This window comes from Phascolarctos cinereus, unplaced genomic scaffold, assembly GCF_003287225.1.
Source record: "Phascolarctos cinereus isolate Bilbo 61053 unplaced genomic scaffold, phaCin_HiC Scaffold_1;HRSCAF=81, whole genome shotgun sequence".
NCBI lineage: Eukaryota > Metazoa > Chordata > Mammalia > Diprotodontia > Phascolarctidae > Phascolarctos > Phascolarctos cinereus.
In genome coordinates, this window is record NW_027555514.1 from 47,707,709 (window position 1) to 47,727,360 (window position 19,652).

Genomic DNA, 19,652 nt, shown 5'->3' on the forward strand with positions numbered 1-19,652 from the left:
AATACTTCCCATTAGCTTCCATATATTAAAATATAATAAAATAAAATAATAAAAATGTACCCATTATTTATGAAGTAAAACAAAAATTCTCACCTCTGACAAGAATTAAAATTATAAAGAATTTCAGTATAGTTATGATACTAGTAAAAATGTCATTATCATAAAGGTTTTAAATGCAAGGTGCTTTATGATTAAATTGGGGATTATTTGGTAAGAAATACTAAGTTACATATATACTCACGCTTCCCAACATGCTCGACAAAAGTCATGTCCACATGGCATATCCACTGGGTCTTCAAACACAGAAATATTGCACATACAAATGTCACACTGTAGAGTAAGTTAAAATAACAATATACAAAACCATAATTTAGTGTAATCAGAAATTTGCTAAGGATACCATTTACAATTTTAAGTCATTAATGGAATTAATAAATACTAACAATAATAACAATTAGCTTTTATATAGTGCTTGACAGTCTGCAATGCTACATAGGTGTATGGGTCTCATGTGATTTGATTCTAAAAATAATTCTATGACATAACTGTTAATTATCCCTATTTTATCAAAGAAGAAACAGACTGTGAAAGCTGAAGTGACTCTGTGACTAGACACACAAAGTTTGAAAGTGCCTTAGGCAGGATATAAATGCAGGTCTCCCTGACTCCAGGACTAGCACTCTATCACTCTGTCATTTGTTAATCTATCACTATGTGTCAGGCACGTATAATAAGAATGCATTAAAAATTGGAGGTATCCAAAATGAAGTGAAATGGGCTGCTCTGGAAGGGAATGAGCTCTTCCCAACGGGAGATCTTCAAGCAAAAGCTAGATGACAACTTATGGGTTATGTGGTAATGCTGATTTTTTTTCAGCTGTGACTTAGAATAGACAGCCAAGTGAGATCACTTCCGAACTTTGAGACTGTACTATAGTGGGCTAAAATAATGAATTTGTGATGCTAAAAAAAGGTAATTTTATTAATTATGTTAGATATCAAATATCAGAAAAGCAAAATGTGGAGTATTCACATTTAAGTATCAATTGCATTGTAAAACTTGAATAATTTTAATAAAATCTAAATTCCAATATCGTACAACATATACCAAAAACTATACATGAGGAAAAGGGATCATGCAAACAAAAAAATGAGATGCATTTTTAAAAAGTCAGAATGACACGCAAAAAGATAACCACACTTCATTTCACTCCCATCCATTTGGTGTCCTGAAAAGAGCTTCTCAGGGTACCTTCTGAATCAAGTTACTGAGTACGTACATTTCATATAGGTACAGTAAGAATGAATAATGCAAAATTATACTTTCAAAGATGCTTTCCATGTAAAAAATGAAGGGCTTTTGTTTTGGTTAAATAATTCAAGACATTTCAGTTGTGCATCACATTATACTGACAGAATGTTCTTTTGAAATGCAGGTAATGGCACTACAGTTTTTGAATAAGTAAACATATAATTGAACAACTAATCAGTATTTATTATTAAATACCTACTGTGTGCCAAGCACTGTGTTAGGAGATGAGAAATTTGTAAGCTGGTTATAGAAGAAGACGATCTGCATTTTAATCTTGGCTTTGGCACTTACTGAATATGTGACCATTGGCAAATCATTTAAATCCTCTAGGTTTTAATTTCCTCAACTGTAAAAAAAGGTAAGACTGGATTATATTTAAGATTTCTTCTACAGCTCTGGATCCTAATGATCCTACAACCAAATGCAAAGAAATGAGAAAGAACAAAACTAAGAAAGAGAAAATAGCCCAGATTGTCTGGAACCTAAAGTATATAAGTGGGCCTAGAATGAGATTATATTTAAAAGGCAGACTGAGACCAGAGAAGGGAGTTAGTGAAATAACAGGAAAAGAAGTGCATATTTAAGAAATTTCTAAAAATTTTGAAATTACAGTAAGTTTGGCAGCTAAGTGAAGAACAGATGAAACTGGAAGGAGGAAGAGGCAATTTTATTAAACTACCAAAAGATGTGAAGGCCAGAATTAGTGTGGTGGTAGTTTGAGAGTAGGAGAAAAAGAGATGTGTGCTATGTGAAACCCCGGAAGAAGAACTGACAGTTCTTAGAAATTGATGTAATGTGGGAGGTAAAGAAAAAACAAGTCTGAGGTTTGGGGCAGTGAGGTAGTACAGTGGCTAGAGTCCTAGAGTCAGGAGTACCTGAGTTCAAATCCAGTCTCAGACACATAACACTCACTAGATGTGTGACTCTGGGCCAATTGCCTAAGCAGAAAGGAAAACATAAAACTGTGGGGCAGCTAGGTGGGGCAGTGGATAGAGCTCTGGCCTTGGGGACAAGAGGATCTGAGTTCTAAATCTGGTCTCAGACACTTGCCACTTACTATCTGTGTGACCCCGGGCAACTCATTTAACCCCGACTGCCTCAACAAAAAGCAAAAAAAAAAAAAAGTCTGAGTTTTGTACGGCTCATAATATGGTGGTGACTGCAAAATAAAATAAGCTGAAAGGAAGGAAAGATAATGAATTCAATTTTGGACATACTGAGTTCAGGATACCAGCAACACAGCTATCTGGTCCTTAAGCAGCTAGACGAAAAGAGGACCTGGGCATATATATACAGAGTTCCAAGAAAATCCATAAACACAGACTGTACAAAGGGGAGAGCGTAAAAACAACAGAGAAATGAGCTGAGGAAGAGACTCCTCTATAATACTTGGGGTGGAGAAGAGAACAACAAAGCAGTCAGGACCAAGAAGAAAGAGTACGACAGACAAGGGAACTAGAGGCTAACCAAATTACTCCAACCAGAAGGGGCAGGGTGGGTTGTGGTGAGCTGGGAGGCGTATGTGAACATAAATACTGCAGAAGAAGGGAGTGGTCAATGGTATCAAATGCTAAAGGAAGATTTTAAAAAGGATAAGGACTAAGAAAGGGTCACTGGTGCCCAGGGAGCGGTTTTACTAAATGACAAGAGAGTTGCTGAAGGACTGCACAGGAAGAAAACATAGGCATCATACATAACCTATTTTTTCCAGGAATTCAGCAGTGAAAGTAAGAAGCAATATAGGTAGTTGGCTGGAAAGAATGGCAATGCCAAAGGAAGTTTTCTTTTTTGGGAGATAAGGACAAAAATGAATACTGTTTGAAGGGAGACTGTAAACAGCCAACAGAGAAATAACTATTGAAGATAAGAGAGAATGATTGATGACACAAAGGCACTGGAGAACCTAACTGTCAAGGCTGTAAGGAAGAAAAAAATTTCTATATTTTTATCACAATAATAGGATATTTTCTATTATTCAATATTTCAAAGTTTTCATACATTTTTATCTATATTAGATTTAGTCTAGATTATGCTTGACCTTAAGAAGAAATATATGAAATTCTTTCTCATAATATTCAACTGTCATGGAGAAACAAATGAATTTTTACTCATCTAATGCTTTTTTAAAGCATTAGAATACATATGGATTTGTAGTTCATAAAAACCCCACAAACTGTTAAAAAAACTTTTGGTGAAATTTTAATTTACCAAAGCATGAGAATTACTCATTACCTAAAAAAGAGTTTTTCACCTGTGTCAAAGAACACCCACGGACCACTCTGACAACGTAGTGAAACCTATGGTCTCCTTCTCAGAACAACACTTTTTGATACATAAAATACAGAAGGTTACACAAGGAAACCAATTATACTGAAATAGTTTAAAAAAACAACCACCACCACCCTACATGTTGACAGAACTTTTTAGCTGGAGTCGTTTCCAAGCTTTATTTAAACCAGTTTTACTCTATATTTACTTCTCTATTTCAGACAATATTGCTCATAATTATTCTTCATTCTTATTTGTAACACAAACAAGCTTATATTCTAACCTGGTGCTGGCTTTAAGCAACCACCCAGCCAAGTATTTACTGAGTAGAGACTGTTTTTTGCTTATTCTGTATATCATGGCTTAGCATAGTGCCTAGCACATAGGAAGCATTTAAGGATTACTGAACTACTAGCCAACTAGGTTCTTTTCTCATTGAGGTAATAAACAATTAATAAATTATAAACAATAACAGTGGCAGCTAGCAGTTGTACACAACCTGCTATATTCAAGGCACTGTAAATATTTAAAAAATAGTGATCCTTACAATAATCCAGGGAGGTAGATGCTGCCATTATCACCATTTTCCAGTTGAAAAAACTGAAGTAAACAGAGGTGAAGTGACTTGCCCAGTCATACAACTAATAAGTGACACCACATTTGAACTCAGTTCTTGCCGTCTCCAGGTTTAGGGCTCTTATCCACTGTGCCACCTAGCTATCCCTACTAAATTGGCCAAACTTCTGTATGAAGTTACTATACTCAGGGTTGATGTAACTTCTGTAATTCATGTGACATGTTTTGATTTTCATTTACTTATTTTGGTAACTCAGAGGTAGAACACTTCAATTGTATACCACGTTTCTCTCGTTAATATTATTCTTTTTTTTGGGTTGTTTGTTTTTAACTTTTGGGGGGGGGGTGTGAGGCAATGGGAGTTAAGTGACTTGCCCGGGGTCTCACAGCTAGCGACCGTCAAGTGTCTGAGGCCACATGTGAACTCAGGTCCTCTGACTCCAAGGTCGGAGCTTTATTCACTGTGCCACCCAGCTGCCCCCTCATTACTATTATTCTTGGGTTTTTATTTTAAATGACTAATTCTGATTTTAGCTCTAAGGGGTAAATAGAACTACTGTAGAGATATCTGACTCAGGAATAAATTCCACATCAATAATAAGCCTTTTTACTACCAAACATAATCTATCTCATCTATTCTGATGTTATTTCCTGCTTGTTATGTCCACAGAACTCACGAAACAAAAGGAAATTATAATCATTTAGAGAAGTTCAATTATAAGATCAATTTCGAGATGAATACACACCAAAGCTGTATCCAGGTCACCAGGAGATAAACTAATTTCATCTGGAGAAGTGACAGAAGAGCGAGTTGTTCTTGGAGTTCGAGGAGAAGGAAGTGTGTCCCAGGCATTGTACCCACTTGGAGGTGGGGTTGGCATCTGAACACCTGAACGTTGGCAGCAGTTCTCTGGATTAGACATCCATGCTTCAAGTAATTTTTCCCTGTCCCAATCTGAATAAAAATGAGAAAGATAATCCTCAGTAAAAATAAAATGTTAGTTTTTAAAAATCCTAACTCTGAATGAGATTTAAGAGTGACTAAAATTCTTTATAAATGCAAACATGTATAAATATATTGCAGGCACTAATAATTCACACAGTCAGAAGATAGAGGTTCAAAAATCTTGTGGAAGGGAATGTTGAAAACCAAAAATAAATTAAAGGAAGAAGAAGATAGGGGTTCAGTCCATCTCAAGACATTTACATTATCAAGACAGCTATTGAGCCTCTCAGAGACTCATTTCTTTACAAAATGGGGATAATAAAATGTGCAACACTGTTCTAACAGAATGAGAAAATTATTTTGGAACCTGAAAGCACTAAATAAATGAGTTATTTTGTAGGTGTATGTATGTACATACACAATATGTAATATATTAAGCCATTAGGAAAATATAAATTATATTCGTAAGATCACAGATTATATGGAGAAAGAAAAGACCGTAAAGATGATCTGGCCCAACTCTTTCATTTCAACAAGTAAAAAAAAAGCAGCAAACTGAATGAATTGTCCAAGGTAAAGTCAATTATTAGTATTTGTAAGTGAAAATATTATACAGAAATGTGTGCATAATGACGAAATATGGATTTAGTGGGAATGACAGAACTTGAACTCTTTAATATATCCCATTTTGACTTCTCACACCACCACTATTCCCTTTCAATCAATAGACAAAGAGGTGGTTTACCAATTTAATTGTGGAATTCACTTAATCCTCTGACAGGGAAGACTCAGATTCAAAATTCAACTTTTTACTTGTTTGAGACAAATATATTATCATTCAATATATTAGGGTCTTTAAGCTTTAGGATGCTTCAAAACCCCTCTAAAACCAGTCTACCCTCGCTATAAGTAAGTCAGGATGCTGAAAAATATCCTTGCTCAGTTGACATAACATTAATATAGGAAAAAAATTAATTGTAAACAGTCAAGATTCTGGATGATGTTCCATGTGTAAATTCAACATAATCCACTTTATATTTTTATTATTGGTAGAGTACGTAATAAAATTTTGATAATAACAAATTTATGTAGCACTTAAAGGTTTGCAAAACAGTTCACAAAAACTGCCTCATTTGATCTTCACAACAACCCTTTGAGATGGGTATTCATCATTCTTTTTTTTTTTTTAAAGTTTTTCCAACTGTGACATTTCTTTTTACTCAAGTACCAGACATTGTTTCTGGTATACTCTAATTTTTAAAAAAATTTATTAATTTATTTTGATTTATCAATAATCACTTCCATATGCTTTTGAGTTTAAAATTTTTCTCTCCCTTCCTCCCCACCACCCTCCCCAAAATGGCACACAATCTGATATAGGCTATACATTTACATTCCTATTAAACATATTTTCACATTAGTGGTGTTGTAAGTAAAAATTAAAACCAATAGGAGGAACCATCAGAAAGAGGAAACAAAACTCAACAGAAGAGAAAAAAAACAGCAATTCAACTTTCATAGTTCTTTCTTTGGATGTGGATTGCATTTTCCATCATGATGCCTCTGGAGGGGTGTTATTCTTACAGAAGGGGATATGATTTTATTTTTATAAAAAATGTTATTTTTTCCCAATTGCATGTAAAAAACTTTCTCTTTTTTTAAAATTTTGAGTTTCAAATTCTCTCCCTCCTCTCTTCCCCCCTTCCTGAGAAGGCAAGCACATTGATATAAAACATACATGTACAGTCATGTAAAACCTATTTACATATTAGTAACGTTGTAAAATAAAACACAGATTCCACCAAAAATTAAAGAAGGTGAAAAAATACTATGTTTCAATCTGCATTCAGACTCCCTCATTTCTTTCTCTGGAGGCAGATAGTACTTTTCATTAGGAGTCCTTTGGAACTGTCTTCTTTGATCATTGTATTGCTGGGAATAATTAAGTCACTCACAGATGACCATCATATAATATTGTTACTGTGTATAACGTTCTGGTTCTGCTCACTTTACTTTCCAACAGGTGATGTCTTTCCAGGTTTTTCTGAAATCATAATGATCTTCATTTCTTACAGCACAACACTATTCCATGACAATCATATACCACAGCTTCTTTAGCCATACCACAACTGATAAGACATCTCCTCATTTCCAATTCTTTGTCACCACAAAAAAGCTGCTATTAAAATTTTCACACAAAGAGGTCCTAAAATCTCTTTCTAAGACAGACCTACAGTGATATTGCTGAGTGAAAGCATAAGCACATTTTTATAGCCCTTTGGGTACAGTTCCAAATTGCTCTCCAGAATGGTTGGATCAGTCTACTACTCCAACAATGCATCAGTACCCCAACTGTCCTTTTCTGTCATATTAGTCAATCTGATACATACGATGTCGTACCTCAGACTTGTTGTAATTTGCATTTCTCTCATCACTAGTGATTTAAGATATTTTTTCATATGACTATAAACAGCTTTGATTTCTTCACCCGAAAACTGCCTGTCCATATCCTTTGATCCTTTATCAACTGGGGAATAGTAACGCTTTCTTACAAATTTGACTCAGTTCTTCATATATTTTAGAAATGACACCTTTCCTCAGCTTTTGGCTTTCCTTTTAATCTCACCTGCTTTGGTTTTGCTTGTGCAAAGCCTTTTAATTTAACATAATAAAAATTATCCATTTTATATTTTTGTAATGCTCTGTTTGGTCCTAAATTCTTTCCTTATCCATAGATCTGTCAGGTAAACTATTCCATGCTCCCCTAATTTGTCCATGGTATTATCCTTTATGTCTAGATCACGTACCCACTTGGACCTTATCTTGGCATGCAATGTGAGGTATTGGTACATACCTAGTTTGTGTCAAAATGTTTTCCCTTTTTCTAGCAGGTTTTGTCAGATAGTGAGCTCTTATCCCAAAAGCTTGGATCATAAGATTTATCAAAGACAAATTACTATGGTCATTTACTACCATGTCATCTTGTGTACCTAACATTTTTTAGCCAGTACCAAATTATTTTGATGATTATCACTTTATCATATAGTTCGAGATCTGGTATAGCTAGGCCACTTTCACATTTTTTTTCATTAATTCCTTTGATATTCTTGATCTTTTGTTCTTCGGGAAGAAATTTTTATTATCTTTTTTCCAGCTCTATAAAGTAATTTTTGGGTCGTTTGACAGGTATGGCATTAATAGATTAAGTAGAACCGTCGTTTTTATTATACTGACCAGCCTAACCATGAGCAATTAGTATGTTTCCAAATGATTAGATCTGACTTTATGTGAAAAGCCTTTTTTAACTGTGTTCTTACAGTTCCTAGGTTTCTCTCGGTAGGTAGGCTCCCAGGTATTTTATATTGTCTACTATTATTGCTATTACCACCACTGCTATTATTTTAAACGGAATTTCTCTATTGCTTACTGCTGGACTTCGTTGGTAGTATCTAGAAATGCTGTTGATTTACATGTTTATTTTATGTCCTGCAACTTGGATAAAGTTGTTATTTCAACTAGTTTTTTTACATGATTCTCTACAGCTCTCTAAGTATACCATCATATCATCTAGAAAGAGGTATAGTTTTGTCTCCTCATTGCGTATGTGAATTCCTTCCATTTCTTTTTCTTTTCATTGCTGTAGCTAGCATTTCTAGTACAATATTGAATAATAGTGCTGATAATGGGCATCCTTTACTTGTGATCTTATTAGGAAGGCTTCTAGCTTATTCGATAGATAGCACTTATTTTAAGGAAAGCTTCATTCATTCCTATGCTCTGTACTGTTCTGACTAGGAGTTACATTTTGTCAAAAGCTTTTTCTGCATTATTGACATAATCACATGATTTCTGCTGGTTTTGTTATTTATATGGTCAATTATGCCTGCATTACTGGTATAAATCCCACCAATCATAGTGTATAACTCCGGTGATATATTGTTACAATTTCCTTGCTACCATTGTATTTAAAATGTTTGCATTACCCATCAATTGGGGAATGAAGAAATCGTGCTATGTGATTATGATGGAATACTATTGGACTACAGGAAATGATGAGTAGGATGCTCTTGGAGAAACCTGGAAAGACTTATGTGAGATGATGCAAAGTAAAATGTGCTATGTACAAAGTAACAGCAAAATTATAAGACGATCAGCTGTGAATGACTTAGCCATTCTCACCAATACAACCATCCAAGACAGCTCTGAAGGACTTATGAAAAATGCTATCCATCCCCAGACAAAGAACTGATGGGGTCTGAATGTAGATTGAACTTTATTTTTCTTGAGGTTTTTTTTTGTCTATGTTTTGTTTTACAACATAAAGTGTTCTGCATGACTACACATGCATAATCTATATCAAACTGCTTGCCTTCTCTCTCTTTTTTTTTTGTGGTGAAACAATCGGGGTTAAATGACTTGCCCAGAATCACACAGCTAGTGAGCGTCCTATATATGAGGTTGGATTTGAACTCAGGTCCTCCTGACTCCAAGGTCAGTGCTCTATCCACTGCGTTACCTAGTTGCCCCTGCTCACCTTCTCAATGGGGGTGGCGAGGGAGGAAAGGAGAAGATTTGGAAATCAAAAGTTTTAAAAATGAACGTTAAAAAATTTTTTAGGGGTAGCTAGGTGGCGCACTGGATAAAGCTCAGGCCTTGGAGTAAGGAGGACCTGAGTTAAAATCCAGCCTCAGACACTTGACACTTACACGCTGTACGACCCTGGGCAAGTCACTTAACCCTAATTATCTCACCAAAAAGCAAAAAGAAAAAGTTTTAAAAAAATGAAATACTAAATAAAATTTTAAAATGTTGCATTAATCTTCATTTGGGAAATCAGTCTGTAGTTTTCTGTTTTTTTTCTTTTTGCCTTAGGTAGTATTAAAATCCCTATTTCTGACATAAAATGAGTTTAGCAGGGCTCCTTCTTTGCTTATTTTTCTAAATAGTTGATACAGTATTGGAATTAACTGTTCCCTAAAGGTTTGGTAGAATGCACTTGTGAAATCAACTGACCCTAGGGATATTTTTCTTGGGGAGTTCACTGGTGGCTTGTTTAAATTCTTTTTTCTAAGATGCTGTTATTTAAGTATTCTATTTCCTCTTCTGTTAATCTGAGCAATTTGTATTTTTGTAAATAATCATCCATTTCATTTAGATTATCAGATTTACTGGCAAATAACTGGGCAAAACAGTTCTTAATAATTGCTTTAATTTCCTCTTCTTTGGTGAATTCACCTTTTCCATTTTTGATACTGGTAATCTGATTTTCTTCTATTTTAAATTGAATCAACTAAGGGTTGGTTTATCAACTTTATCCTCCCCCCCCCTCCAAAAACCAACTCCTAGTTGGTTCAATAATTCTCTTACTTTCAATTTTTATTAATGTCTCCTTTGATTTTCAGAGTTTCCAATTTGGTGTATAATTGAGGATGTTTAATTTATTCTTTTTCAAGTTTTTTTTTTTAGTTGCATGTGCAATTCATTGATCTGTTCTTTCTCTATTTCATTGATCTAAGTATTTAGAGATGTTTTTGATCTGTTTCCATGGCTCTTTGGTGAATATAATTTTTACAGCTATATGATCTGGAAAGGGTGCATTTAACATTTCTGCTTTTCTGCATTTGGTTGTGAGATTTTTATGCCATGACACATGGTCAACATTTGTGTAATGTGCTGATGAGAAAAAGTTACATTCCTTTCTATTCCCATTCAACTTTGTACAAAGATCTATTATACCTAACTTTTCTAAAATTCTGTTCATTTCCTCCTTTCCTATTTTTTTTTTTAGTTAGACTTATCTCGTTCTGAAAGGGACAGGTTGAGGTCCCCAACAAGTATGGTTTTATTGTCTATTTCTTCCCATAATTCATTTAAATTTTCCATTAAGAATTTAGATGCTATACCATGTTTGATGTATGTTTAGTATTGATATTACTTGACTGACTATGGTACCTGTTAACCAGAGGTACTTTGCTTCCTTATCTTTAACAGGATCTATTTGTGCTTGTAGATTATGAATGGTATTCCTGCTAAAGCATAATAATAAATTCTCTACCAGCCCCTTTCTTTTACCATGTGTATGTCTCTGCTTCAAATGTGTTTCTTGTAAACATATTGTAGGATTCTGATTTTTAATCCACTCTCCTGTTCGTTTGTTTTATAGGCGAGATCATCCTATTCACATTCAGTTATAATTACTGTGTATTCCCTTCCATTCTATTTTCCCTATTTACCCCTCCCTCCCTCCTTTCATCATATCCCTCCTCACAAGTGTTATCTCCCCCAGTTTGCCTTCCCTTCTATAGGTTCACCCCCTCTTCTACTTCCCCAAAGGGTATCATATTCTTGACAGTTTTCATTTTGGGATCTTTTTCAGGAGGTGATGGGTAGATTCTTTTAATTTCTACTTTGCCCCCTGGTTCTAGGATATAAAGACAGTTTTCCTTGAAAATTTCTTAAATTTCACATCTATGCTTTTTAAAAAAATCATGGCTTTCAGGGAGTCCAATAGTTTTTGAATTATCTCTCTTCAATCTATTTTCTGGTCAGTTGCTTTTACAATGAGATGTTTTGCATTTTCTTCTATTTTTTCATTCTTTTGACTTTGTTTTTTGATGTCTCATGGAGTCATTAGCTTCCACTTGCCTGATTCTAATTTTTAAGGAATTATTTTCTTCAGTGAGCTTCTGTTCCTCCTTTACCATTTGGCCAATTCTACTAGGTGGTGCAGGGTAGAATGCTGGGCCTGGAGTCAACAAGACTCATCTTTTCGAGTTCAAATATGACCTCAGACACTTACTAGCTGTGTGACCTTGGGAAAGTCACAACCCTGTTGGCCTCAGTTTCCTCATCTGCAAAATGAGCTGGAGAAGAAAATGGCAAATCAGCCAAGCATCTTTGCCAAGAAAACCCCAAATGGAGTCAGGAAGAATCAAACAGGACTGAAAACAACTGGACAACAACAAAACTTAAGTAGTTGTTTTCTTCACTGAATTTCTGTACATCTTTTCCCATTTTTGTGTTTCCTTCACCAAGCTGTTGACTTTTTTCATGACTCTCTTGCATCACTCTCATTTCTTTTCTATTTATTCTTCTACCTCTCTTAGCTGATTTTTCTTTTGGGGCCTGACACCAATTCACATTTTTCTTTGAGGCATCACATGTAGCTATGTTGACACTGTTGTGTTCTTCTGAGTTTGTGTATTTTGATCTACCCTGTGACCATAATACTTTTTCTATGGTCAAGTTCTTCTTTCTGTTATTTTTTTTCTCTTTGGTTTGGTTTTTGCCTATTTTTTCCAGTCTATTTCTGTTATGTTATGTCACATCATGTCATGTTATAAGTTGGGCTCTGCTCCTAGGGGGGGAGGGGACACTGTTCCAAGCTTCGGATTCTTCATATTGCTGTTTTCAGAGGTAATTCTGGGGACTTTCAAGATTTTGGGTCTTCTACAGTGGCATGATTTAAGGAAAGGTATGGTCACTGCTCTGTGCTATGGTCTGTGAGCAAGCACAAACACTTTTCCTCCTTGGACCTGTGACCAGGATCCCCACTCCCCTATGGCTGCACTAACAGCTGTGGCTGTTCTAACATGCCAATGTTTAGTGTTCTGCCTCATCCTGGGACTATGACCTGGGAGATTTTGTTGAGGCTGTGTGCTGGAAATGAGAGCATCAAGTCAAGTCAATTAGCACTTACAAGTTCCTATTGTGTCAGGCACAATGGTAAGTGTAGGGGATACAAAGAAATGCAAAACACAGTTTCTGCTCTCAAGTAGCTCACAAACCTAACAGGAAGACACAATCTCAGAGGAAAGGCATCAAGATTAAAGAGGATCAGGAAAGGCTTCACAGGTACAAGGTGGGACTTTAGTAGACTTGAAGAAAGCCAAGAAGTAGAGATGATAAGGGAAAGAATTCCAGGCATGGGAGATAACCAGTGAAAATGCTGAGGTAGGAAATTGGGTGTCTTCTGTGAGAAAACAGCAAGGAGGAGAATATCACAGAACTGCAGAGTTTGTGAGAAGTAAGGTTTAAGGGGCAACTAGGTGGCACAATGGATAGAGTACCGGCCCTGCGTTCAAATTCGGCCTCAGACACATAACACTTACTAGCTGTATGACCCTAGACAAGTCACTTAATCCCATTGCCTAGCCTCCCCCTGCAAAAAAAAGCAAGGTTTAAGACTTAAAAGACAGTAGGAAGGCTATAATTATAGGCTATAATTTAAAAAAATTGATTTTGGTCATGACCAAAATCATGAAATAGTGAGACCAGTGCTTTAGAAAGATAAATTGAAAGGTGAGTGGAGTATGGTCTAGAGTAGGAGTAGACCTGAGGCAGTGAAACCTACCACAAGACTTTTGCAATAATCCAGTAACTCTGGACAAGTCACTTAACCCCAACTGCCTCACCAAAAATAAATAAATAAAACAAAATAAAATAAAATACTAAAGGGAGCAGGCAGGGCACCAACATGAGACCTGGCTGAACTCTCCCAACATTCCCCTACAAACACATCAAATCAAATTCTGGAGTGGCAGAGCTAATAAAAGGTTAGAAGGAAACATTTATTCAGCCTAAGACAACTTAGGAGGTCCACAGGAGAGGTCTCCAACACCAGGGTGGGTGCAGAAGCACCAGTCTTAAAGATGACTAAGACAGTAGCAACAGCAGTAGGGAGCAACTCAGCCCAGAGAAGGCAGAGCGATCAGACAAGTTGTCACAAAGAATAACTCAGGCAGCATCAGAGATAACAAACTGTATAGAAGAGATGTTGCAAATGTAGAATCAACATCACTTTTCATCACATCAGATATGGGACATGAGAGTGAGGATTTAAGGATGACACTTATGAGGAGAGCCTGAGTGACTGGGAGGATAATGATATCCTTGACAATTATAGGAAAGTTAGAAAGTGGAAAGGAGTTTTAGGGAAAAAACAAAGAGTTCAGTTTTAGACATGCTGAGGTATCTAAAAAGTAACTGGAAATACATGACTGGTAGTAGGGAAAGACGCTAGGGATGGACAAGTAGATTTGAGAATCTTCTGCAAAATGGAGTCGTGGGAATTGTATAGGGGGAGAAGAAATTCTGAGATCTTTTCAGGCATGACACGGATGAAGACATCTCCTGTGAAGGAGACAGAAAAGGACTGGTCATATAGCTAGTAGGAGGACCAGGAGAGAACACCATCCTGAAAACCCAGAGAGAACAGAGTATCAAGGAAAAAGAGCTATTGATAGTGTCAAACGTTGCAGAAAGGTCAAGAAAAATGAGGACTAAGAAAAGGCCACTCGATTTGGCAAAAAAGAAATTAGTAACCTGGGAGAATGGTGTTTTAGTCAAATAAAGAGATCAGAAGCCAGAATGCAAGAAGTTAAGAAAGGAATAAGAGCAAAAGAAGTAGACAACATTACTTGTAGACTGCCTCAAGGAGTTTGGCCACAAAAGGAAAGAGACAGAACAATAGCTCATGAAGAGGGATGGACCAGGTGACAGTTTTTTGAAGACAGGGGAGACAGCTAACAGGGAGGGACATAAGTTAAGGGACTGAGTGGCGGTGATAGAGGGGACAATGGACTAGAGAAGACAGGATGGAATGGGATTGCTTGTGCAAAAAGAGTAGTTATTCTTCAAAAGTGAAAGCTTTTGTGACACAGGGGGTGAGAGAGTAGAGGTAAAAGGCATCTGGGTAATGTGAGATGAGGAAGAAAGAAGTAAGGGCAGCTCTTGGTGACTGGCCCCAATATTTTCAGTAAAATATTAAGACCAGCTTCTTAGGTGAGAAGGCTCAGGGAAGAGGAAAATATGGAAGGTTTTAAGGATGAATGAAAAGTTTTGGAAAAGCAACTGTGGTTAAATGGGAAAGTGAACTGATTAAGAAGGTGTAAACAGATGGCCTCATCACAGTGAGGGCTCAGTAAGAGCATATAATGTAACTTTGTAGTGGACCTAGGCAGCACAGTTTCAGGATTTTCTGCAGTTTGATTCAGCAGCATGTAAGGAACAAAAATAACGGATTACAGGAATAATTTAAGGCTGGGACATGGCAGGGCAAAATCTCTATTAGGATAATGAGGCAAGGAACCTGAAAAAAAGTGGACAGTGTGGAGCTAAACCGGTACACCAAGGGGTCAAGATGAGGAAGGGAAGAAAGTACAGCCAGGCAGGGGTGAATGATGACCTGGGAAAGAACTGAGGAATGGAGAAAGTGGAGATAACAATGACAATGAAGAGCAGAGGGGCATCTAGGTGGTGCAGTGGATAGAGCTCTGGCCTTGAGCCTCAGACACCTGACACTTACTAGTTGTGTCACCCTGGGCAAGTCACTTAACCCCAACTGCCTCCCCAAAAAGAGAGAGACTGAAGTCCCAGGCTCTAGCCCCCCCAAGCTTGGGGGCCCTGAGAAATGTGTGTGTGTGTGTGTGTGTGTGTGTGTGTGTGTGTGTGTGTGTGTGTGTTCAGATCCCTATTTCAAGCCAGGGTTGTGGAAAGACGTAGGGCTTCCCATTAACGCAGCTCTTAGCCAGGCAATACTGTATAGAAGGGAAACCAGCCATACCACCCAGAAATGTAGTTCTAGGAAATGAAAGAAGAACTGAAACAGCAGAATGAAATTAGAGCTCTTGGAAAGAAAATAAACAACTATGAAGAGAAAACAAAAAAGCCTACAGAAACAGTGAACAGTCTCCAAAATGTTAGTATTTTCAATGGGATGAAAAGAAATATAATGTAAAAATAAAACATCAACAAACATGTATTTTATAAATGAAGATTTACAGGCATAAATTTATTCTCAAAAATGCAGTATAATTCTAAAAGTGAAAAACAGACGTTAAATAGAGAAGATCACTTTTACCTACACTGTTGAAAAAGAACAGCTGAGTAAATTCCTTGGCACACAAACAGGGAATATAAGAGAACCGTAGGAAGGCAAATACATGTGCACAATCTAAAAGAGCCGAGTGACCCTAACAGGAAAAGAGATCACTGTCTCTCAAAAATGCCATAGTCTTCAAAGGCTGAAGAGGGAGAAAAGAAAAACTAAGCCCATGGTCTGGGTTCAATGATCTATTCTCCTACTAGGATATAGGCACTTCATCATCATTTAAGCTCCTGCAGACCATTCACATATATTTACCTTCCCAGGTTTCTCTTATATTCCATGTTTGTGTGCCAAGGATTCTGCTAAGCTCTGAAGAAGCTTATGATCTGCTAGACGAAACAACACGCAAACAAACATATGCAAAGCAAGCGAAATACAGGATAGACAGGGAATACTTAACAGGGATTAGAATAAAGCTTCCTCTGGAAGGCGGGATTTTAGTTGGGAAGGCAGGGAGGTCAGTAGTCGGAACAGAAGAGGGAGAGTGTTCCAGGACGAGAGAAAGCCAGAGAGAATGCCAGGAGCAGATAGATGGAGCATCTTCTTCGTGCAATGGCCAGGAGTACAATGTCACCAAAAATGAACTGAGTATCGCTGGGGAGAGGAGAGGTATGGAGTAAGGTGTAAAAAGACTAGAAAGAGGGATGAGGATGTTATGACAGTTCTGAAGGTAATAGGGAGCCACTGGAATTTACTGAGCAGGAAAATGACATGATCAGCACTGTCCTTACGAAAATCACTTTAACAGCTGAATAAATGAATGGATCACAGGGGAAAGACAGTGGAAGCAGGCAGTCCTACCAGCAGCTACTGGGATACTCTAGGCTTGAGGAGATTTGGGGGGTAGCAGAGGAGAGAAGGAGGAGCATATGAGATACGTTTTGGACATACTGAGTTTAAGAGGAGTATTGAATATCCAGTTCATGATATCTAAAAAGCAGTTGGAGATGTGAGACTGGAGGTCAGAAAAGAGATTTGGACAGATTGTGTAGATTTGAGAATCAACATGAGAAGGAGGGTAATTAAATACACTGGGGACAGCTGTGGCTAGAGGGCATAATCTGGAGAAGGATCCAGCAAAGGAGCCTGAGAAGGAGCAGTCAGATAGGTAGGAGAGAGGGGTGTCCTGAAAACATACAGAGAAGAGACTATCAAGGAGGACGGAGTGATCAACAGTGTCAAAGAGAAGTTAGAGGTAATGAGGACTGAGAAAAAGCTATTGGATTCAGCAACAAGAGAGCAGTTTCGTTGGGATAATAATAAAGTCAGGAGCCAAACCGCAAGGGGTAAAGAAGAGAGTGTGATAGAAAATGGGAGGCACTTACTGTAGATGGCATTTTAAAAGAGTTTAGCTATGAAGGCAGAAGAAAACCAGAAGAATTAGCAAGGATGGAACGGATCAAGGTAAGGACTTTGTTTTAGGATGTGGAGACATGGCAGCAGGAAATGAGTCAGCAGAAAGGGGGAAATTGAAAATTAGTGAAAGAGTGGGGATGACAGAGGAGATAATCTGCTGGAGGAGACAGGATGAAATGGGATCAGTTAAACAAGTAGAAGGGTTAGCTTTGGTCAGGAGTAATTAGATTAGAACAGGCCAGCACTAGAAGATTCTAGAGGGGAGAGATGTTAAGCAGTGAACAAATGAACAATGCCTATTTAGTTTAAAGAATTATGATATTTATAGCAATCAGTAATTAAATAACTTCCCCAAAGAGGAAGCTGATATGATATCATATTCTATGTCCTATCCTGAAAAATGGCAGCATTAAAAAGACTATGTATCAGACCTACTGATTTATGTCGGTTCCATGAAAAGAGTACTGTATTCAAAGTCACAGGATTTGGGTTGCTTCCAAGGCTTGATTTCAAATTAGAAATGAGAAATCCAAGACCTGGAATGTGTAATCCTTCCTGGTGGCTGCTTTAGTCCTTTGTAAACCATGGGCCTGGCTAGATCCTACAAGTTTTTACCAAAAGCCACACTGGCCCTCATGTTCAGCCTCCTCCTTTTCTAGTGCTGGAGCCATAATGAAAACCAACTCTGCCACTGCTCCTGTTAAAGGTGTGTCAATCTAGTCTCTTCTGGCTCTCATCTCCCTCCCTGGCTACTACTCCCATTCCTATTGCTTCTCCCTATCAGCATGTAAGTTGATGGAGAAAAGGGACTGTCTTTCTTCTTGTATTTGTATCTCTAGAACTCAACACACCCCTTGGCAAATAATAACTGTTTCATAAATGATTCTTTCCTCATTCAGATCCCAGCCTGACACTTATCACATGTATGGATGGACTTTAGCCAAGTCATTTAGCTTTATTGGGCCTAAGTTTCTGCACTGGTAAAATGAGTGTGGTGGACCCAGTAATTACTAACCACCCTTACAACTATAAATCTGTGATCCTGTGAATTTAGAATAAAAGAAATCCGTCCTATAATCCTATTTCTGATACCAGTTGAACAATCCTACGTAAGTCATTTACCCTCTCAGAGACTCAGTTTTTTTAACCTGTAAAAATGAGAAGGCCGGACTCAACAATCTTTAAAGTCATTTCAAGCTCTAAATGATAAGATGTTGCTATGGAGAGAGTACTGGAAGTACAAACACGGGAGATCTAAGTTTAAATTCCACATCTATAGTTTCTAGCTGTGTGATCATGGGAAAGTCACTTACTCTCCAATTCTGTTTCTTCTAACAGTATCTACTTCATAGGGTAATTGTAAGGTTCAAATGAGATAATGTCTGTAAAGACTTTTAGGGAATTAAAATCTCAAAGAATGAAATAAATTCCAGTTATAATTATGATTTAGTGTTGGAAAACAACTGACAAAATAAAATGAACACCCTTGGAACCATTTTCTTTAAAAGTTTTAATGAACTACTACCACATGTCATCAACATTTTATAGCTGGAAGGCAAGGCCAAAAAAATGGGGTACTAGACTCCGAAAACTATTTTCCAAACTGTGCTTAAATCATATTCTTTGCCAAAATGTGGCACTGTAAACAACACAAAAACATTACAAACTATAAAATCCTAACTATACTTTTCAGTTTCCTTCATTTGAATTTATAACATAATCAATGCTTGCTGATTCCCTGACTGGGCTATTATCTAAAACTTGATTTGCTATGAGTAGACATAAAAATATGCATGGATCTTTACTTATGTCTTAATATAAGTACTTAAATCATCTGAAAGCTTCTATGTTTCTGTCATTACCATGAGCTCTGAGTAAAGCCTCAGCAGTGAACAATGGGGCCTGAAGCATGTCAGCAGATTCTACTATCAGCATATCTTTTAGTCTTCGAAGATCCTGTGGTCTTAATCCTTCATATGGCTGTGAAAAGAACAGAATCAAAGGTAAGTCAGATGTTGAGTAACTGAAGTTTTGAAAAACTTTCCTGTTCACTAAAACATTACTATTATTTTGCATTTATATTGTGATATAAAACTAGCCATGTGGTAGTAGAAAGAGGATAGGCTTTTGGGGCAAGACAATATGCTTTAAAGTCCTTCTTCAAGTCTTTCCAGGTTTTTCTGAAGTCAGTCTGTTCATCATTTCTTATAGCACAACAGTATTCCATTACATTCATATACCACAACTTGCTCAGTCATTCCCCAACTGATGGGCATCTTCTCAATTTCCAATTCTTTTTTTTTGTTT

The 19,652-nt window shown here is 37.0% G+C and overlaps 1 protein-coding gene across 4 annotated transcripts in view; it reads right to left on the reverse strand.

Moving 5' to 3' along the window:
• The window catches only part of ANKIB1 (ankyrin repeat and IBR domain containing 1), a 141,854-nt gene that overhangs the window by 54,016 nt on the left and 68,186 nt on the right, over positions 1-19,652 (reverse strand). For all 4 annotated transcript variants that reach the window (XM_020987423.2, XM_020987420.2, XM_078151787.1 and 1 more), the window contains 3 exons: positions 19,208-19,325; positions 4,902-5,110; positions 242-330 (listed from right to left, as the gene is read on the reverse strand). In XM_020987423.2, coding sequence (XP_020843082.1) covers positions 242-330; positions 4,902-5,110; positions 19,208-19,325 — 416 coding nt within the window. The remainder of the gene's footprint in view (positions 1-241; positions 331-4,901; positions 5,111-19,207; positions 19,326-19,652) is intronic.